The sequence below is a fragment of the Chelonoidis abingdonii genome, chromosome 13 (assembly GCF_003597395.2).
Source record: "Chelonoidis abingdonii isolate Lonesome George chromosome 13, CheloAbing_2.0, whole genome shotgun sequence".
Classification (NCBI taxonomy): Eukaryota; Metazoa; Chordata; order Testudines; family Testudinidae; genus Chelonoidis; species Chelonoidis abingdonii.
The window spans coordinates 29,018,063-29,041,493 of NC_133781.1; the positions used below are offsets into that span (position 1 = coordinate 29,018,063).

The window sequence follows — 23,431 nt, forward strand, 5'->3', positions numbered from 1 at the left end:
CAGGTCAGCCCTAACCCAGGGGTCGGGCAAACCCAATTTCCAGGGACCCCTAATCTTCAGGGGCCCCAAAACCCCATTTCCTAGGGCTCCTAAACCTAGTGGGCCTCAAATCCCCATTTTCAGGGGTATCACTAACATTAGGCCTCAAAACCCCTTTCCAGGGTCCCTAACCATAGGGCCCCAGGAACCCCATTTCCGGGGCCCCTAACCCCAAAGGGCCCAAACCCCCCATTATCAAGGGGGCCCCTGAAGCCCAGGGACTCAAATCCCCATTTCCTTTGTTTCCTACCCTACAGGACCCAACCCCATTTTCCAGGGGCCCCCCAAACCCAGAGACCCCCAAAACCCCATTTCAGAGGGCCCGTAACCCTAGGGGTCCAACCCCCTATTTCCAGGGGCCCGTAACCCTAGGGGACCCCAACCCCCCATTTCCGGCCACTAACCCCGGGGTCCCAAAAACCCCATTTCAGGGACCCCTAACCCCAGTGGGCCCCAAAACCCCTTTTCCAGGGACCCACTAACCTCAGGGCCACAACCCCCCCAATTTCCATGCGGCCCCTGACATCAGCGGCCCCAACAAATCTATTTCAGGTGCTCCTAAACCTAGGGCCCCCCAAACCCCATTTCAGTGGCCCTAACTTCGGGAGCCCCAAACCTATTATTCAGGTGCCCGTAGTGGTTACGGGCCCCAACACACATTTGCCGGGGCCCCTAAAGTAAGGGCCCCAAAACCTCAGTTCAGAGGCCCCTAAAAACCTAGGGCCCCAAAAAACCCAATTTCCAGGGTCCATCAACCCCTAAACAGAGGTACCATCCCCGATTTCCAGGGGGCCCCTAACTCAGGGGCCCCAAACCGCATTTCCAGGGGCCCCTAGCCTAGGACCAAACCCCCATTTGCAGGGGACCCATAACCCCAGGGACCAAAACCCCATTTCCAGGAATCCCTAACCTCAGGGGGCCCCAACCCCCCATTTCCAGGGACCTCTAATCTCACGGGCCCAAAACCCCATTTCCAGGGGCCTCTAACCACAGGGGCCTGAAAAACATCACTCCCAGGGCCACTAAACCATTGGCCAAATCCCACTTCAGGGGCCCCTACCCCAGGCCCCAAACCCCATTTCCAGGGGCTCTAAAGCCTAGGGGCCAAAAACCCATTTCCAGGGTCCCTTACTCTGGGGCACAAAACCCCATTTCGCATAAGCCCCTAAACCACCAGGGGCCCAAAACCCCATTTCCAAGGACCCTAAACATAGGGGCCCCAAAACAGCAGGGTTCCAGCAGCCCCTAACTGGGGGTCCGAGCCCAAAACCCATTTCCGGGGCTCCTTACTTTAGCGGACCCAAACCCCATTTCCAGGATTTCCCTAAACCCCAGGGGCCCGAAAACCCCATTTCCCAAAGGGCGCGGGGGGGAACTAACCCCAGTGGTCCCAAATCCCCATTTCAGGGGCCCCCAACCCCAGGGACCCAAAAACCCCATTTCCAGCGGCCACTAACCCCACGTGGCCCCGCAACCCCATTCCAGGGGCCCTAACCCCAGGGGCCCTGAAAACCCCATTTCCAGTTGCCACTACCCAGGGGCCCAAAAACAACCATTTCAGGACCCATAACCTCAGGGCCCTAACCCTCCATTTCCAGGGGCCCCGTAAACATAGGGCCCCAAAAACCCCATTTCCTGGGGCTCCAAACCCTTGGGCTCAACCAACCCATTTCCAAGGGTCCCTAATCTAGAGGCCCCAAACTCCATTTCCAGGGGCCGCCTAACCTCAGGGGCCTCCAAATCCCATTTCCAGGGCCCTAACCCTACGGGCCCATACGCCCATTTCCAGGACCCCAAACCAGTAGTTTACCCAAAAAACCCGATGAACAAGGGCCCCTAACCTCAGCCCCAAAACCCCATTTCCAGGGGTCACTAACCCAGGGACCCAAAACCCCATTTCCAGGGACTCCTAATCTCGGTCGCCCCAACACACTCATTTCTAGGGGCTTCTAAAGCCTGGAGAGAATTATTTGTCCCCCTTAAAACCCTAAATTGGTACCAACAAGGTGCCTCAAATGCGCTATCAAAACTGGACTCATATTAGGAGTAGACTTCTGAAATTAGAGACAGGGTTACGAACCATTAAGGGGAGTGAAGCTTCTTGGAACAGCCTTCCGAGGGAAGTACACACCCAGTGGGGTGCAAAAGACTTATTTCTGGCTTTAGATAAGCATTGATAAGTATTATGGGAGGGGACATGTTATGATGGGATAAGTTTAAATTTTGGGCAATATTGATCTCATTGGATTTATCGGCAGATAAGGTCTGTCTCAGTGAGTCTGTGGAGGGGATTGTTGTAGATTTGGGTATCGGAACTTGCGTTCTGAGAGAATTCTTTCTTGGCGGTGCTAGCTCGCTGAGTGCTGGTGAGTCTTGCCCACATGCTCAGGGTTTAGCTGATCGCCATATTTGGGGTCGGGAAGGAATTTTCCTCCAGGGCGGATTGGCAGAGGCCCTGGAGGTTTTTCGCCTTCCTCTGTAGCGTGGGGCATGGGTCGCTTGCTGGTGGATTCTCTGCAGCTTGAGGTCTTCAAATCACAATTTTGAGGATTTCAATAACTCAGTCACGGTTAGGGGTTGTTATAAATGTGTATGGGTAGGGTTTTGTGGCCTGCCTTGTGCAGGAGGTCAGACTAGATGATCATATTGGTCCCTTCTGACCTATGAGTCTATGAGTCTAAGGGGGAATCAGAGAGCATCCAAAGAGGAATGTTTATAAACCTTGCATGGGTGTGAGGGAGCTAAATTTGTTCTCCACATTTTGGTCCCTTTGTTGTTCCAGCCTTTGGCATCCCAGATACAAATCTGAAAACTGCACTGCAGATGCTCATTGGAATTTGTTCGCACAGTCGAAGCCAACGCAAATCATTCTTGGCACAACTGGGCTATGGCTTTACAAATCACTTAAATATCCTTACAATATCTTTATAATGCAGAGACGGATCCTCCCCACTTTGCTAAAGGAATACATCCCATCTTTTAAAAAAAGCCCTCAATATGCTTTCATACATCTGCCCTGAAATTTCTCCTGAATTAATATTCCTGAAGTCTTTGAGCTCCAGAAATCTGGCTTTCATTTCTCTTCTCATTCTCAGAGTAACGAAAAGTGATTCACATCCCTAGTCAAATAAGAAATCATATAGAGAAAATACATAAATGATTGTGTTTAATGAATGAAGCAGAGGGAGAGGTGCTGAATGGGTTAGTTGATCAGACTGCACTACAATGAAATTTGAGATTGAAGGGGTTCTTCAATTTACTGAAATCTGTTTCCCCCTTTTTAACAGAGCTTCCCCTTCTGCTATCCAAGTTCCATTTAACTCTTTGGAGATGGTGCTATTTCTCACAGAATCACAGATTATTAGGGTTGGAAGGGACCTCAGGAGATCATTTAGTCCAACCCTCTGCTCAAAGCAGGACCAATCCCCACTTCCCTAAATGGTCCCCTCAAGGATTGAACTCACAATCCTGGGTTTAGCAGGACAATGCTCAAACCACTGAGCTATCCCTCCCCCGTCATTCCAGTCCAGGCAGCTTCCAGAAGATGAGACAAAGAGGTTGTGACACACAAGTTTTTTTGGTGCGGTGCATGCGTGCCTGCCTCTGGGAAGGATGTTTTGGTATCTTAATGACTTGATCAATGCCAGGTATGCTAGTGGCAGATCACGTGGGGAAGCCAGAAGTGATCACAGCAGTGTCTTTTCTTTCAATCATGTCACTTTGCACCAGACTTCTTCTGCAATCATGCACATGGTCTGCCGTCATCTTCACACACACAGGCATGCCACCCCCATGCTGACTCCCACATAAGGATATTGCAGGTTGCGATCTTCATGCATGTCACAATTCACATGATCACATTGACTGCATCTTCAGGCTCACTCACACGTACAGAAAGTCACGTCACGCCACGTAAATCAACCCTACTAGGGGAGATGACATTCCAGCTTGATCCTCTACCATATTTCACTTTCTTGCTAAAGCACTTCTGGGCTACAGAGACAAACTGCTGAGTGACACACTGCATAATGATCCCAGTAATGAGCAAGGAGTCCAGCAGAGTGGCATTACAAGAGAGATGGAGGGATGGGAAATGAGCTATCCAGTGAGTTCTTAATTTAAGCAGCTGTGGAATATGAAATAAAAATAGAATTTAGAGCCCTAATAATAGGTTGCCAGGTGAAGCCAGGAAATTAAGCCAGCGGAAAATATTGCCGAGAGCTAGGAAACACAATTCGGGAACTGACTCCACTGTTTAAGGGACATACACCACAGTCAACATCTCCGTTCCTTTCACACCTGCTAGCAGATCTGAATTCATAGCGTGCGTCCCAACTGAGTTTAATTAGCCTCGTAGACTAATGAATCTTGGCTAAATCAAAAGTGGCGCAGAGCCCAACAGTCACGCTGTTAGGTACATGACGTTCATTTCTGACTGCCAAGAAGGCTGACTCTTGGGAGAGAATCACATGCTGTGCAAATAGATTGAAGGGCTGGGGAGAGGGGTCGTGGGTGGGATCTTTCAAAGCTGGGTCTGCTTTTTTCACTCACACAGCTGTGAATAGATAATGGCACTGGAGAATAGCACAAGGCCACAAGGAGAGAGCTAGTCAAATCCCCCACTCGTTTCAAAGGAGATATTCCATAGGATCTATGAGAATTCTCCTGATCTCCCCCTAGCCTGTCGACACTGCAATCCTGGGGTGCGATCACCGTGCCACCAGACATGTCTACACTAGCTCTCTTCTAGCTAGCTCGGACACCACAGCAATGAAACCGCAGCAGTCCCGGTTAACCCCCCAGGTAACTACCCAGGATTCTAGGCAAGCTTTCACAGCTTACACTGATGCCTGTATGTCACAGTTTCGCGGCTCCGGTACCTGAGCCAACTACATTAAAGCTATCTCAGGTACGTCCACATGAGTGGCAACCAGACCCTGTGACTGCAGCGCAGACATCCCCGTACTTGCCAACGGCCAGCACCTCCCACACAGAACCAAGAGACGTGACTGGATTCTAGGAGACAAACAGACAAACCCTAAAGCAACATCCTGCTAACCCTGGGCTGTGCCAGCTTCCCTGGATTAACGGAAGAAGCTGCTACAAAAAGAGGCAGAGCCTCTGTAGTTCCCTGATAGCGCCCAAGCCAGGTCCCCAGCCTGGCGTGCACACTGTGGGAGGGATCCATTGGGGACACTTAACCTCCAGCTGACTGATGGGCATTAAAGAGCCCATGACAACTTCTGCAGTCTGGGAGTCTCCCAGCCACACTAACTGGATATTGTATTAAACCTAACTCCCAAGAAAACTTATTTTGTGCTCTCTTCACTGCTTACCACCCCAGCCACATCTCAGGAAACATGGTAGCAATTCACCCTGCCTCGCTCCATATAATAGAACACCCAAAGGTCCTGTCCTGCACCAAAGGCACAATAGTATTGTTCCACTGTAAACTTAAAACAGCGGAAAAGATTTAAACAAAAAAAAAACAGCAAAAAAAACCCCGTTGCTGAGCTAAGAACTTGTAGGACACATTCCGTCCTGGAGAGCACTGGCAACAGCCCAGAAAATAAGGATGCGTTGACAGGGAGGCCATGACAGGCGGTACTTGCATCGAACAGCAGGACACAATATTAAAAGGTGCCAAGAGGCAATTTCACATGCACTAATTTAGAAAGAGTTGGATTTTTAAAAAATAATCTATGCAGCATTTTTCGCATCCCAAGGGCTCTTTAAAGCTGTGAGCTGGACAAGACAGCAACTCCGTGGGCAAATAAAGCAGTTCTACACACTCAGTACCCAGCCTAGGATGCTGCTTTACTGAGAAATGGAAAACAAGGGCAAAGTCATCGGATTTCTCTCTGCCTTGTTTTGAAGCGAGGAAATACCCGACACATGATGCAGCCTTTTCTAGTCCCAGCTAAAAACCTCTCTTTCCTGACAAATGGCACATGAATTCTCTTGAGATCTAGCACCCTCTTGGAGAGGGAGGGGAGCGCTGAAAAACAACTCGCTGAGAAGTCATTGTGCTGATGCGTGAGAAAGTTCTGCCTTGGCTCGCTCTTTCTAGAAATAATCATTTAAAACGTGACATTTATGAAAACAGGGTCTTCGGCTCCTGATGTCAAGTGGGGATTGAGCATCGGGAAACAGATGAACTAAGCAAGAAAGATCCTATTCTCAAATTCCCTTAGCAATAGACCAGAGAACGGCAACAGATGACATATATGCAGGCAGAACACAGTCTGAAGTTTTCCTGAAAATGAGATTATATTTAGCTGGGTGAGAACTGCCAGGAATCTTAACTGGCTGAGTTTGCGAGGCCTTATACGAGACTCAATGGCATTTGTCTGGCTAGGTAACGGAGTAATTTTTGAATGCTACATCCTATTAGTTCCAAAGTGTCCAGGAATGTTGTAGGCATCTACAGCCAGAACTCTATTGATCTGGGGAGGTGGAAACTGGGCGGAGGGAGCTGCTGTCACCTGTTGATGGCACCCCTCAACACCTTCCAGCATTGTACCCCTGTTCAGCCTCCCAATAGAATTTAACACACTGACACTGAGTGACAACTCCAGCAAAAAGAAGAGAAAAAATAATGGGGGAGAAGGAAGGAGAGAAAGGAGGATCTGGGGGTGTACACAGAGCCCTTGGCATGGGGGAGGAGAGAACGGGGAGCACACAGAGCCACTGAGATCAGGGAGATTATAGCAGAATGGGGGGAGCTGCAAGGGGTCCCTGAAATAGAAGAGGATGGGATGGTGGCACCCAACTAGCTTGTGGGGGAAGTGGAGAGTTGCAGGGAGCAACGCTGCATGCAATAAGCTCATCTTGCATAAGCTACCAGCGTGTGACCCACTGAGCAGTGTAAATCCAGAGTGGCTCCACTGAAGTCAATGAATTACTCTAGATTTACATTGGTTTAACAGCAGATTTTGGTCCAGAGTGTGTATTACCTAGGAGCTTAGCATGCATGTACGTACATTTTCCTTATTCAATAGAAATTTTAAGGCTAGAAATTTAAACAAGGTGATATAGATCATTAGCCATTTAAATCTTAAATCGATATTAAAACAGCCAGAGGCACTCATCTTTGATTCATTTGGATTTTAATAGCTAGCCTCAATGTGTGCTGTAAGTGGCGTTTTTTCAAGCTCAGTAGCGTACCACGTGTGGTGCAAATGTGTCAACGTGATTACGAATGTAATGGGACCTTCCCAACTAGGAAATGTTACATTTTGCATAAGGAACCCATCCATTCTGTAAGCTGTAACCCTTTCATGAATATTTCATTCACATATGCCGGGTGCTGACTGAAAATCATGGCAATGAATCAAACAGTCTTTCACCGCTGCAAAGGTTGTCCCTTCCCCCAACAGTCCATCATCTTGCACGTACGTAGAGCAAGGAAAGAAGAGAGTTTACGTGGTGAGTTTTTGCAGACTTCCACCCACAGCACTTCTGACATCATGCACTCTGCAAGGGACTCTCTTCCAGCTCCCGAGTCACCAGCAGAGAGATATTACAACAAAGGGGGCGTCTACACTGCAATCGAGCGGTGCACCAATAAAGGGCTGTTACAATGGGAACATTTGCCCTTCTCTCCAATCAAAGAGAGGGAAAAAATATAAAGGGAACCTGATTCGGTTTTGTAGGATCACCCAGGAAACTGACAGCAATTGTAAAACTTGCAAAAAAAATTGGCATAAATTCTGCTCGTTGATACTGGTGTAAATCCAGATTAACTCCACTGGCTTTGCCATCTAAACACAGTGCATTCATCACCGTCAGCAAAGGTTTGGTTAGCTGAGTTACTACAACTCATCACTAGGAGTTGCCTTAAGGTTTTTTCACAGAAAGAAGTGAGGGCTCCTGTCGGAAGGATTGTGTGTTAGGTCATGTCAAAGAATCACTAGAAAAGAGTGAGAGGCACCACGCAGTAGGGTCTTTGTGTCCTTTCTGAGTGAGTCTTAGTCTAGCTGAAAACATGGACGGGAGTCTTCCATTAACCACTACAGATGCACTTCTCCCAGGACCAAGAAGGGCTTTGAAAAGCGAGAATATAATAAAGTATTTCAGAAGTTACCACTGAAAGACAGGGATGTACACGCTCTATTGACTCAAGTCACCGACACACAGAAAAGGCTAACAATCATCACTTGCTTCTGCTGGAGTCAATGGATGTTCTGAAGCAGACGACAAGCCAAGCTTTCAGAAGAGACAGGAGAGAAGGGGGTTGATTTAGAGGAAGGATTTCATGATTACAAGGATGCAGCCAGGTAACATACTGGAGATGTTCGTTCCCTATGAATTACAGCTCTATTGTCACTTGGGGCAAAAATGTACATCCCAGAATTCAACCCACCCCATCTCTCAGCTGGGTTAAGGGGTCCCCTTATCTCCTTTATCTCATTCCTCTTTTTATCTCACTAGCTCCTTTCCCTCCATTTCTTCCCCTCTTTCATCCTCATGTTACTTGTAGAGTTTTGCCCAATATTTTCAGAGATGTAAAAGGGGCATTAGGTTAACGAGGCAAAGGGCTCTCTTGTACTGCCTGCTGCACAGGTTTTCATTGAAAGGGGTTTTCTTTCTGAGGGGTGGAAGATAAAAGCAGCAACTGCTGAAACCACGGCCGGCAAGGGGAGGGAGTGACCAAGGTCCAATCCAGACTTGGAAAGCGCTTACTGTGGTGCCCTCCGGACCGGCACCAGGCAACGTACTGGTGCAAATGGCAGGAGCTGACCCCAGAACAATGCCACTGAAGGTAAAAGAGAGTGTATCAAAGTGTGATTCGATCCATCCTAATGTACCGAACCAAGACCAGGCCAGTCGCTGAAAGATAAATCAGTGTGCTCGCCGCCATGGAAATGAAGATGTTGAGGTGGTTGCACGGTTGGACACTCAACGATAGGAAATGAAATGAGGTTGTAAGGGACTTAATGCAGGTTGCACCAGCTGAAGACGAGTTGAGGAAGGCCAGGCTGCATTAGTGTGGGCACAGCCAGCAGGGACCTCAGAGCCGTGTCAGTAGGATGGCTCTTGCAATGAGCGTAGATAGAAGACGACCAAGTGGAAGACCAAGGGTTGGAGCTGGCATCAGCAGACCTCAAAGAAACCAACTAGCACAACAGCCTGGCACATGATCATCAGTGTTCGAAGAAGGCTGTAAAAGTCACCAATAGAGAAATGGCAAGAAAGAAGAGAAACTGCTTAACACAGGTAGAACGGACTGTGCATTGTCAAAAGGACAACACACCTAGATTATATTCACTGTGTCATTCAGAGCGTGGGACCCTGGGTCAGGAGACCAGGGTTCTAATCCCAGCTGAGCCACTCACTCCCTAAGCAACCCCTGACAAATGACTTCACTGCACTCTGACTCAGTTTCTCCATTTGTAACATGCCCTGAAATCCTCAGATGAAAGGTGCTGTGTAGCTCTGCAGTTGATCCACTATAACCCCCAGATCTTTATTCACGTGTTTGAAGTCTGGCATGTGCTTAAGTATTCTGCAGAATGGGGGCCTCACTGAGTTGGTCAGAACCACAGAGGAGCCAGGCTTTAGGACTCAGGAAAGTTCTCTTACGCTGTTCCTCGATCCCATGACTCTGTGTGGATCATTAGAGAGTTGTGCTTGGAGCCAAGCGCGATCTCTCTCTCGCTCTTCCACTAGCTCACTTGAAATGAGGGAGTCCCCTAGCAAGAAACCACCTCACAACGCAGCTTCTGTAGGAGCCACCATGTTCACTTCAGTCCACTCCACTGCTGAGGAACGTTAGCCATCCATGTGGTGAATCCCACCTGGCATCTGAGGCACTTCATAGTCCTTCTAGTTACTGGCCTAGCTACTTGTTCACTTCTGCAACTCCTCACTGACTTCCCCTGGGAGAACTCTGCGCAGGCATGGATGCGGGTGGGTGCATGCACACACACAAAGCAAAAGGCAAATTTAAAATAGGAATCAGCCTGCATTGTGTTCCACACTCAGAAGCGGGCCCTTGACACCTGAGTACTGGCTCTGATTCTGCCCCTCCTCCTAATCCACACAGGTGCATCTCCACAACCTCCTCTGCAACCAGGCCACAGCAGGGACATTCCAGGGCCGGGCTTAGGGTGCAACGCATTTTGGCGCATACACAACCTGAACTGACCCTATGCACCCAGCTCCTGCTAGGCCAGAGTCTAATCACTGTGGGTGAAATGCACACCCATGCAGAGGGCTTACATAGGCCATAAGTGGTGCATGGCCCTTGGCTGGCCCCTCTGCACGTGGCTGAATTTTACCGTTTAGGGGAGTGCTTCTCATGGTGTCAAGGAATACAGACCAACATTAACACAGCCTCTGCAGCATGACCATGCACCTGGTGATAGGAGGGGAGAGGCAATTACACCAGTCTCATGTCTGGAGACTGAATCTGGCCTTGACTTTAACAGGTTGTTAGCAGTTAAGCCTGCATGCATATCCCCCACTGCGTTAACACTCCGAGACTAGAGATGTGCATTTCACGGCACTTCACTTTACACGTCTGCTTGAGACGGAGTACAGGCAAAATGGCTCCAGAGGAAGCATGTGTATTTTCAACATTGCTTTAAATAACTGATAATTTTTTTGTATAGACCTCTGCAACTGCACTCATAAAAATGAACGCAGCTCTTCTCTTACAAAACTGGTACCTAGAACTGCTTCAGCTAATACCCAAAGATGGAAGGTCAAAGCACTGTCAGTATAAAGAGAAAGATGATGTTCAACACTCGGGGGCAAAGTAAAACCCAGATGACATGTTTGCAGAGCGCTCACTAGAGGTCAGTCCAGATGGTATCCACACCTGTTGCAACTGCTCTTTCATCCAGTGGGAACAACATGTAGACAAGAGGGCATGAAGGCAACAGACAGATATGGAAGGAAATGGAGCAGCCTCCCCAGCTTACTGAAAAGTAGGGTACAGACTCCTGTTTTACTAGCACACAGTCAACTGCTCATAGGACTCCCCCACACCCAATCCCCTCATCTTCTTTTATGTAGCTCTGGGGTGAATCTCCCATTTACTGAGTGGATTCACTGACTTGAAGATACAGTAATTAGGGCCCTGATCATGTGAACACTTACGCTCATGGCAGTAAAGTTAAGTCTCTGCATGTCTTTGCAGGATCAGGGCCCTGGTTACATACGATTGGAGAGGCTTCCACTTTCATGCTCCTTCCATCAAGTCAATATCAGTCTCTCCACTCCACTCATCACTACCACCTTACACCTTTTAAGTCAATTTCAGAACAATGCAAGAGGTGCTGGATTTTTTTTAAGCTTACTTTCGTCTGGGATTTCGAAAGTTAAATTAATAATTTAACAGTGACTAATGTCAAAATTTACATTAGCAAGTACCACCATTTAGATTAATAAAATACCCATTATGTGCCCTGAGAAATTTCACAAAAACACAGCTGGTAAGTTCTTGATAGGCTTAGTGAAAGCTGCTAATTAACAAATTGCTGTCTGTCTCTATCTGCCATCGGTCTTCTTGGCAATCACACTGTCATGTGAAAATAGCTAGTTCATCCCAACAAGCAAAAAACTAAGAAAAATATCATGGAAGAGAAAAGGGTATTGATTTGTTGTCATTTTTAAAAGATTTCCCCAGCGAGAGCGAACCAACAGTGCATAATGGAAAGTTTGTGTTCTCAAAACGACTTCCATGGTTTTCATGTACAACCAAGAGCAGATGCATGTACAAAACAGAGCAGCTCTGAACTTACAGAAATATGCATGATTATTTTAAGAGTGAAATTAAATTACATTTAGGACATAAAATTGCCAGCATGCTAAAAGCTCCGAAGTAATAGACTTATCAGCTGGGGTATCAGTCTGGACTTGTTAAAGGAGCTTAAAGACATGACGCATCTAAATCCCCTGGTAACTGGACACCTAACCCCCTTAGGCTCCTTTCAAAGCCTGTCTAAATTTTTAAAAAGTTAAAAACACTCTGGTTCAGAACAGTTTTCCATAAATAATGCAACTATATAGTAAAGACTAAAATCTCACCCGAGAAGCTAATGCAGCAATTCTTTGCAGAAAGACTCACTTCTTTATTGGATGCACTCCCATCTCCATACTTGGAGGGGAGAAACTGGGGTAGTGTCTTGTGTACCAGATATGCTTAAACTCAAGAAAAATACCAAAGCAGTGAGACTATTTTTCACTAGTCATTTATCAAACTATGTTTTTCTGCCTGGTGCAGACTCTCAGTAGCTAGAGAAGGAAAATCCTATTAGATCACATTCATCTTCCCACGTAGGAAGGATCTAGACCCCCTGTAGAAGACACATCAGATATGATATGGGTGCAACACTTGATCTTCATTATACGGCCATGTAAGACCTGAACACACTCACCTAAAAGTGGAAAGCTTTAACATGCTTTCAGATTACAAAATTAGATCAGAAGTTCCCACTGGTTTTTTAAAAAAAACTGTTAAAAAGAAACAAACATTCCCCAAGACAGGACATTTTTATTCCACGTTCTAACAGCTACCACTTCTATTATCCTCCAAAATACGGAGCCACAAAGTGACCATCAGTCATGGCCCATGATTACAGCAAGCCGTTACTGATGCATACAATTCAGGATGGGAAGGCAAAAGTGACCCAGCCGCCCACTCCTTCCCAGCTGAAAAATTATCTCAAGGTAAGGGAATTTCATTTCACTGTCAAATTAGATGTCTAATTATTAATAATTCATGCAAGTGGTTTTGAGAACTGAAGGAGAAACAGAAGCAATGATTCTTGGGCCAGATGCCAGCCTGTGCCAAGAAAGAAAGAGGGAGAAAGCGTGTGTGTGCACTGAAGTGGATTAAATTTCAAGCATATTTATATTATAGTCTATGAGCCAATTTATTTGAGTTCTAACTCTGCTATTGGTATATGACAGGATGCTTGCCTGAATGAAGCCCAGTTCTACCTATCCGGATGGAGAGCTCATTCCCATAGTCCTGGTGATAAGTCGGCTCAGGGTCATACTTCTCTTTCACCGCTCTCGGATCGTAGCTCCTAGACAAGGCGGCGTGGGGAGGTTCACTGATGCCCTGAAATGGATTAAAGGGAAGTTTAACATTGTTTCCATGTACGAGTGTGCGTCCTCCTCTCTCTACATTCCCCCCCAACCCAATGCTCAAAGACAACTTTGGAATCTTCTGGATTTGGTTCACACCTCCCCGAGTTTTGGATTCAAACCAACTCAGAGGGAAGCCATCAAGCTTTGCAGGGTTACGTTGCAAGTCAGGACGACAGAATCAAGCTCACTGAGAAGCCTGATGACCTTCAGTATGTCTTTCCACAAACTGGGCCTGAGTTAAAAACTTTATGTAGTTAAAAACTAAACCAGGCAGGTTTCACAAACTAGCAGGTTTCATAGGGCCGGTTCCACAAAGCGGCAGTTTTAAGACTTTGTGGGTTTGCAAGAACTGGAATTTTGACTCCACCCTTCATCGGCAAACCTAATGCATTTCACAGAAGCTTCTGCATTGGCTGCACTCAATATACCAGGATGGATCTGACAGTGAAAAAGCGGCAGGGAACAGGATTTTAAAAAACACAACGATGTTAATTTCATGCCCATACACTCATGAATATACACCAGGTTTCAAAACAAACTCCAAATGCCACCTTTTTTAAAGAAAAAAAATCAATATAATTCAAGTATAGTTACAGTGAGAAAACCATCTAAACGTACAGTACCTTACCCTGCTGACAAACCGTGTGCTGCCGTCAGTACTGTTGAGCCCATACAACTACAGAACAGTTGAGCCCATACAACTACAGAACACAACAGTATTCTGGCTCATGCGTGGTCAAAACTGCACATTGAACCTTGCACTGCACTTCAGGAATGCAAGCAGAAAACATTCAATTTGGATTTTCAGGCCCGATTCAGGAGAGCACAAAAACACACACTCTTAACTTTAAGCATCTGCTGATGCCCATTGACTGCAACAGAACTTAAGCATGTATTTAAGTGCATTTCTGAAAAAGGAGGCTTTTCTCAATTAAGGCCTAAGTTTGCAGCACTGACAATTAGGGAGAGAGAAAAAACTAACTCAAAACTGAGCATATTTCCTTGGAATTGGGGGAAAGAATAAATAAGGATCCATACAATGTAATTTTACTGAATCATTTCCAGAGTACGATCAGACCTTTAACAGCACTGAGAATATCTGGTTGATACAGCTTTCTGCGTTTCAAAATATATATAGGTGGGGGAGGAGACAATGTGCCCATATAAAAACAAAATATGTGTGTAGGTGCTATACAAATGCAATGCGGTCCCGGTCCAGGAGTGGGGTTCCTACACAAAGACACTGTCCAAGAACGGAATTCATTGAACCAGTCAGACACAATATCATGTTTCCAGGTCAGTGTTGAATCTGCAGCAAGTCCAAATGGACTCTCCCACAGACAGTAGGAACTTGCAATACCATCGGCCAGGGAAATATGTCCCTGCGAGACAGCAAAATTGTGATTCAAAAGACACCTCAAGAGACAGGGGCACACCAAACGTATATGAAATTCACAGGTGAGGTTAACTTGACAGGCCACCAGGTGTCACTGCTGACCTCCATACACTCTGGCCTGGTCTACACTACGCGTTTAAATCGATTTAAAGAGCGTTAAATCGATTTAATGCTGACCCATCCACACTACCAACGCCCTTTATATCGATATAATGGGCTCTTTAAATCGATTTCTGTACTCCACCCCGACGAGAGGAGTAGCGCTAAATTCGATATTAACATATCGGATTACGGTTAGTGTGGACGGAAATCGACGTTATTGGCCTCCGGGCGGTATCCCACAGTGCACCACTGACCAGGACAGCAATCTGAACTCGGATGCAGCGGGCAGGTAACAGGAAAAGCCCCAGGCGAACTTTTGAATTACTTTCCTGTTTGCCCAGCGTGGAGCTCTGATCAGCACGGGGCGATGCAGTCTCAAATCCAAAAAGAGCTCCAGCATGGACCGTACGGGAGATACTAGATCTGATCGCTGTATGGGGAGACAAATCTGTTGTATCAGAGCTCCGTTACAGAACACGAAATGCCAAAAGCGTTTGAAAAAAAAAAATCTCCAGGATACACAGCGCTGCGTGACAAGCGTAACGGAAGCCAGAGACTCAAATGGACGCTCATGGATGGAGGGGGTACTGAGGACTCCAGCTATCCCACAGTCCACAGCAGTCTCTGAAAAGTATTTGCATTCTTGGCTGAGCTCCCAATGTCTGTAGGTTCAAACACAGTGTCTGGCGTGGTTCAGGGAATAGCTCCTCAGTTTCCCCCCCCACCACCACGTGAAAGAAAAGGGAAAGAAATCATTTCTTGACTTCTTTCAATGTCACCTATGTGTACTGAATGCTGCTGGTAGACGCGATGCTGCAGCAGTGAAGAGCAGTATCCGCTCCTCCCCCCTCCCCGGTGGTAGACGGTGCAATATGACTGATATCCGTCGTCGCCATCAGCCTGAGTGCTCCTGGCTGCCTCAGGAGGCTGGCTCCAGGGGCACCTGGGTAAAAAATGGGAATGACTCCCAGTTACTCCCAGTAGATGGTACAGAACGGCTGGTAACCGTCTTCATCATAGCAACTGGGGGCTGAGCTTCATCAGCCCCTCCCTTTCCTGTGTAAAGAAAGATTCTGTACTGCCTGGACTGTCATAGCCCGGAGGCTGCTCCCCTCATTTTATCTCACTAACAAGTCTCTGTTTCTTATTCCTGCATTCTTTATAACTTCATGACACAAATGGGGGGGGGGACACTGCCACGGTAGCCCAGGAAGGTTGGGGGAGGAGGGAAGCAACGGGTGGGGTTGTTGCAGGGGCACCCCTGTGAATACTGACACGGAGCAGCTGTGCTCTGATACACTGGTCCTCTAATACACTTGCCCCTTATTCTAGGCAGGACTGACTCTATTTTTAGAAACATAAGGGAGGGATTGACTCAGTCCCATAACCCATCCACACTACAACGCCCTTATATCGATATAATGGGCTCTTTAAATCGATTTCTGACTCCACCCCGACGAGAGGAGTAGCGTAAATTCGATATTAACATATCGGATTACGGTTAAGTGGGACGGAATCGACGTTATTGGCCTCCGGGCGTATCCCACAGTGCACCACTGACACAATCCTGATAACCCATCCACACTACAACGCCCTTTATATCGATATAATGGGCTCTTTAAATCGATTTCTGCTCCACCCCGACGAGAGGAGTAGCCGCTAAATTCGAATTAACATATCGGATTACGGTTAGTGGGACGGAATCGACGTTATTGGCCTCCGGGCCGTATCCACAGTGCACCACTGACACAATCCTGAGACATTTACCCAGAACCACCCGCGACAATAATGATTCAACCCAGAATTCCAAGGGGCGGGGGAGACTGCGGGAACTATGGGATAGCTACGGAAGAGCTACCCACAATGCAACGCTTCAGAAATTGACGTTAGTCTCGGACCATGGGCGCACAACACCGAATTACTGTGCCTAGTGTGGCCGCATGAAATCAAATTTATAATATCAGTTTTATAAAACCGATTTTAGCTAATTCGATATTATCCCGTAGTGTAGACGTGGCCTCAACTAGAAGACTATATGTGGCAGTAAAGAACTGAATTTCAGTAGGTCTCATTGGCACAACTCCACCAGATATAGATAGACAGACAGACAGACAAGCTGTTTAAATCCAACTTTCTGCATGTCACAGAATTTAGTGACAATAAAACCTCCAGCTTGGAAAAGGTCGCAGAAAACCTACAGAGGAAAGGGGAGGAAAGACTGGAGAATGTGTTAGATTTCAGTGCATCTCCCCTTGGAGCAGAGATCATCAGACATTGTATATTTCAGCTCCTTTCAGGGCTACTCTTTCCTGGGAAATTGCTACTTCTCTTTCTGCAGTTTTCAGGTTCTGGATTCATTAAAGGGTTTAACCCTAGAGACAAAATGAATGGCAAGGTGCTGGCAAAGCAAAGGCTGGAGGAACAAAGTGTTGAGAAAGGGATCACTGTTCAAAGCATGGAACGTAGGTGTCTTCGTTCTACCTGAGACAGGAGAGTGGCAACGTGGCTTTGGCGCTTTGATTCAGAGAGCAGCAATATAAACTAGCATACACCAGAGCTGGCAATGAGAAACCTGATGAGTAAGGTGACTTTAAAAAAATATAAAGGTTGAAGATGAATAATTAAACTAATATCCCCTCGCTTGCATAATATATTCTGACTGGTGTTATTAATGCTAATCACATATTTGCTATCATCATTCTACTGCAGTTTAATCAGGGTGCTTTCACTTCCATTAACCTGGCGATTAGAAGATGCACTGATGAGGCGTTCTTCTTTTAGAAAGGACTTCTCCTTAGCAAAACGTTACAAGTCTTTTCTTCCTCTCAGCATTTCCCAGATTTTCCGTGGGAGTTCGTCTAAGCTGGGCTGCGGTAGGATGAGGTGTGCTATAGAATATGTGATAAGTGGATGACAAAAGCATGTGGAAGTGTAAACATTTTCCATGAACTCCTGGAAGCATAAGCACAGAGAGGAACTTCACGTGCGTGCCCATTCTGATATGGACTAAAAAGGACAAAGATCCATAAATTGAATCGACTGGATGCAACCCCGCAATGCCAGATTAGCGAATGCTGACAAACTGTTCAGGAAAGCAAGACATTGCTCTCTTCTAAATTGGAGAGGGCAGAATTCCTAGCATTCAAAGGAACAAAAATCAACAATGCAGGAAGTTTGGAACAATGCAGTTAATTTCCTTATTTCACAATATTTTCCATAACCTCATGGGTTTAAGCATTTGTCATGCAAATTAGTTCAAAATAATTAAACATAGGATAAGAAGAGGGTCAAGGATAAATCTAATTTTTTAAAGGAAGCATTAATTTAACAAGAACCAATGAATGCACCAGTTGTCTGCGACTGGGTCTGCGTGAACACTGGGATCAGATTCCATGACAAGGTCTCAAATCACCCTGGCAAAACAAGAGAACAGTGAAGCAGAGGCCTGTTTCAATGCAAACTCCACAGCATGTGTTAACCTAAAATAATTTACAACCTTTCCTACATTTTAGTGTTTATTATGGGGGTGGCAGAACCTTACAAACCTCATCTGTGTTTGACTTCAAGAGCGAAGAGAGATTTCTTCCCCCAAAAAGGGTGTATGATTGTGCAACACACTCAAACACAAAACAGGAAAACACTTAAGTTCCGTGAAAGCTGACCTTACCCAGACCTGTTACTTCAGAACAGACACAATGAGATAATGGAGTAAAACTAATGAGAGGTTTTTAAAAAAAAAAAAAGTCAGGAGGATGGAGGAAAATCTGTGCTTTATTTAGTGCATTGTCACTTTTTAGTCCTTGCTAACAGACTTGGATTGGGAGTTGAAAGCATTCTGAGTTCTGACTTCTCCATCTACCTGTGTGAACTGGGAATCTGCAGGAGCCACTGTTCAATGACCCAGAGAATTGTAGGCCTGTCAGCCTGACATTGATCCTGGGCAAGATAATGGCGCGGCTGAAACAGGCCTCGATTAATGAAGAATTGAAAGGAGGGCAATGCACTTAATGCAAATCAGCACACGTTTATGGGAAACAGATCCTCTCAAGCTAACTGGGTATTTTTTTCCATGAGATTACAAGTGTGGCTGATAAAGGTAATTGTGTGACTTGGTACCACACAACATTGTTATTAAAAACCTAGACTATAAAATTAACATGGTACATCTAAAATGGATTAAAAACTGACTGATAGGTCTTAAAATATAACTGCGAATGGGGTGTGTTTCCAGTGGGACCCCACAGGGATTGGTTTTTGGCCCTGTGCTATTTAACATTTTTATGAATGCCTGGAAGAAAACAAACATCACTGACAAAGCTTGCGGATGCCACAAAACTTGGGGAACTGGTAAATAATGAAGAGGACGGGTCACTCATCCAGGATGATTTGGATCATATACTTGAAATAACTCCGCCCCTCCCACTCGGTAAACTGGGTGCAAACAAACACTACGCTGCTAAACCCTTCGTATATTGCCCGCAAAAACCAAACACCAACATCGAGAAGGAAAGAGAACCAAGGTCAACTGTGCCCAAGAGGCAACTGGGTGTGAAATGAGTCGATGACTTCAGTCCGTTCCCAGTGACGCAGACACCCATTCATAGCAAGCCCACCATCAAACCCTTTGTCAGCAGAAGCAGAGTGAGGCTACGGATTGAGCAGGTTTGGTGAGAAAGATGTTTTCTTTCCTCAGATATGGCGTTGGCTGGGAAGGGGCTAACTTGCCCTGCTGTTGTCTAGGGTGGGTGGTGTCTATGGATAAAGAGAGGCACTCAGTGGCTTTCACCAACTATTAAAATTAACTTTGAGAGGGAAAAAAGAAGAGGGAAATGTTCTGCCGTAGGGGAGCTCAACGAGGGCTCAGATGAGACACACAGAAGTGGCAGAAAGGTTTAGCAGCTGCCACTTTTTTTCAGCAAAGGTATTGATCGGAAGAACGTGGATTTTTGCAGGATGGAAGGAGGTTCAAGTGACTGAAAGACTTGGGTAAAAAACCATCTGCAACCTAAAAAGAACTCTCCCTCTGTCTCTCCATTCTGTCAGCCCCTCAACAGCCTCTCCACTGCCACCTCCATGGCTAGTCCCATGCTCCCACTTCTCCAAGCAGGGAACACTTTCCCTAAAACCTACCAGGGTCAGCCTCTGATCCTAAAAAGTCACTGGCTTACAAGAAGTGACCTAATCTGGTGGGAATGAATGAGGAAGATTCAGGTGATATTAATAAAGCTTCAACTATTAAGTGCACACAACTGGTCTAAATGATTGCATGAACCTATTCATATAATCCTGTCCTACTCTCATCCTGATTACGTTAGTCACTCCTCTCGCTTGTCATCTCTTCATGGAGGCCGTACGCTCGCCAAAGCCACAATCTGTCCTCCTGCATCAAGCGGAGCACCTAGCAAGCCTGAAGCTACAGAACAAATTAGACAAGCAGCAGCTTTGCAGTTTATCATCAGCTGATTTGCTGGCACCAGGAAGACAACCGGCTCTCATCTCTGTCCTGTCAGCACAAAAGGGTAACAAAATTAAAAGCACAGAGCATGACCAGAACATACAGGAGTCTATAAATTAAAGATTGCAATGAAAAGAAAAGATCCGCGTAAGCAACCACCAGGCTGTTAGCATTACAGATCCATATAATCAAGCAAGCCATCTACTTCTGAAGTCGAGATGCATTTGCCTGAAAGTTGGCAATGATAAAAAGCCACCCCTAGCTATTTCTTCTGCTACCCATGCTGAGTGTATCAAAAGCTTTCCAGTGCCGCTCATGCCTAAATAGAGGCAACGGGGAAGTATATTGCCGTTTCAGACGCTTATTGTCAACAGAGATATACTGACCTAACCGACACACACACACACACACCTTCTTCAATTTGAAAAATATCAGTGACCTTCCGCAAAGCGCTTGATTTATTCCAACTGCGAGTGCTCTGCGTCACTCCAATCTGCTCCCCACTCAGGCCCCTTAATTGGAACATGTCAGTGGATTCTAAAAGCATGAGGAAGGGAAGAGGAAAAGTTAGCCCATGTTAATTAGCTCGTGCTGCTAATTAGAGTTAAGTGAAAACACACCAGGGGCTAGTGCAGTTCACAATGCCCGGTGAATGAGAGACGTGGACAGGAAGATCTCTACAGCTGGAAAAGATTATTCTGGTACATGAGGTCCCAGTAAAATTGTTTCATTTTTAGATATTAAGGACAGAAGGGCTCATTAAATCCTCCAGTATAAAGCAAGCCAGAGAACTCAACATTGTGCCACTTGTGTTATTTACCGCGCAGTTTTTCCAACAGACACAATGACCAGGCAAAATCAGCAGCTGCCGTTTTTATTACCAAGAAACTGTAACAAACACACACACTCCTAAAGCAAACCTACAATTATTCTGAATGGTCAGAAAATTTCAACATCTATCCTAGTAACAACCCGGGTCGTGCAAGACTCACACGACTGGCTTCTTGCTCCCCTGAAAAACCTATCAGTGGATCTGCCGTGACAAAGCCTGCTCTTGAGATCATGTTTGACAGACCTGGGATCAGTCCCGATGGAGTTTCTCTTATATAGACAGACACTCCAATACCAGAGAACTTTGGGAAATAGATGGCTTGCCGTTCAACTGTGTACGGCTGCGGGGGAAAGGGGCGGGGGGCTTGTAATCTCTTGCAGTCTACCTTGGGAGATACCAGTTAGGTGTGTCTACTGGAAGTTTAGATCAGCGTTTCTCAGATTTTGGCCATCAGGGGCTTTTCATGCACCCACAGCCTCCTGGGTGGTGATGGGGATGGGGGCAAAGCAGCAGCCTCTCCCCGGGGCCCACCAGCAGGGGCTGGTCCCTACCCCCTTCTGGAGGAGCAGATGATCAGGTTGAGTTCTCCACCTTCCCTGGGATGGTGGGCAGCAGGCTCTAGCCTTGTGGTGGTGGGCTCCTTCCCCAGGCCACAGGGCTTCACGCTCTGGCCCCAGGCTCACCCCCTCCCCCATGTCACCCCTAGCCCCCACTGCCAACTCCACCCTCCAGCGGGACCCCACTTTTCACAGTAGCAGACTTACTAGCTAGCAAGTCTTACACAAAACAAAAAAAACCACCACCAAAAAGTAGAGCATGCAAAGCACCTTATTTGTGTTTCTATTCTGTTTAGGTCCAGTAAAGAATACACAACTGTAGATTATTCTGTCTGCAAAAAAACCCCTCTACATTACAATTATTTGGACATGTGTATGTGCATATTTATTTATTTTTCCTAAAGTTAATTAAATATTTTAGGAAAAATTGTCAGAGTGGTCACCAGCAAGAGCTGGCCGCTGCACTTTGAGGCCGCCAAAAAATTTCTTGTGAGTTCACCTGGTTTAGATTATCAGAGTTTAATCCTGAATACTCTCACTGAAAGCAACTGGTGCTGGAGTTGCTTTAGCATCTCTTAGGATCAGGACTCTCTTCCCCTTCTCCCCCCCCCCGGACTTTAAAAGAATAAAAAGGCTTAGATCTTGTGTTGTGATATTTACACACACACACACACACACACACACACACACACACACACACACACACACACACACACACACACACACACACACACACACACACCCTAACAAGCTTTGAGAAGATAGACCAGGGGTCGGCAACCTTTCAGAAGTGGTGTGCCGAATCTTCATTTGTTCACTCTGATTTAAGGTACATTTTAATGTTTTTAGAAGGTTTCTTTCTATAAGTCTATACTATATAACTAAACTATTGTTGTCTGTAAAGTAAATAAGTTTTTTAAAATGTTTAAGAAACTTCATTTAAAATTAAATTAAAATGCAGAGCCCCCCGGAACGGTGGCCAGGACCCGGGCAGTGTGTGCGCCACTGAAAATCAGCTCACGTGTCGCCTTCAGTACCCGTGCCATAGGTTCCCTATCGCTGAGATAGACAAAGGATGAGACAGGAAAGATGCCCAGAGAAGAGTCACACAGCAAGTCATGGCAGAGCTGGGAACAGAAGTGCAGTACCCTGTCCATCAGATCATGCTGCCGCCCCACGGGAGGCCGGTATGGATCTGCCATTTCAGGTTTAGTGGTTCCCAAGAACCTTTCCTCCCTGTTTCTCACTGCCAGAAAGCCTTCCTCCACCCGACTGACTTTCAACGAAACTTAGGAGGCTAAATCATTTTGAAAGTTTGAATCAAAGTCTCTAGCGTTTAGAGCACTGGGCTGGGCCTCAAGAAACAGGTTCTTTCCCCTGCTCTGCCACTGGCCTGCTGGGTGACCTTTGGCAAGTCATCTCATTTCCCCCTGCCCATGCCTCAGTTTCCCCCAACGTAAAACAGGGCTAATGACACCTGCCTTCCTTGTAAAGCATGCTGAGACCTACAAGGAGAAGTGCTCGACAAGAGCTAGGGATTATATATTGGGCTTTTGCATTCTTGCCTTCAAGAGAGTATTTTTCAAGGATTGTTGAGCAAAAAGGCTTCCAAAAAGACAGTCACCACCTCCTCCCATCACCAGTGGAGCGGATAGGAAGGAAACCCTCCTCTAATTCATTGCTCTCATTCCTTAACGCAATAATGCTTTTACACTTCCCTGCTGGCTTATGCTTCTAAAGCCGGCTGCCAGCCAACTTTGAGAACAGCCACTCCTCAGTCCCTGCCTTTCCCCCACCCCTGTCGGCAGTTCAAATGAAGAGAGTGAGAGCCTACACTGCGTAACAAACCATCACAAATGCCAAGAAAAGTCAGGTGAGAAGGGGCACCTACTCCTGTCACAGGCACTCTCCATCTCGATGCTCAAACGTACAGACAGCAGCTCGGC

General features: G+C 46.4%; 1 protein-coding gene across 4 annotated transcripts in view; it reads right to left on the reverse strand.

The window, feature by feature from the left end:
- Positions 1–23,431, reverse strand: part of SLC39A11 (solute carrier family 39 member 11) — a 253,490-nt gene that overhangs the window by 161,481 nt on the left and 68,578 nt on the right. For 3 of the 4 annotated variants that reach the window (XM_032797176.2, XM_032797178.2, XM_032797179.2), the window contains exon 5: positions 12,970–13,114. In XM_032797176.2, coding sequence (XP_032653067.1) covers positions 12,970–13,114 — 145 coding nt within the window. The remainder of the gene's footprint in view (positions 1–12,969; positions 13,115–23,431) is intronic. The other variant, XM_032797180.2, reaches the window with a different exon arrangement.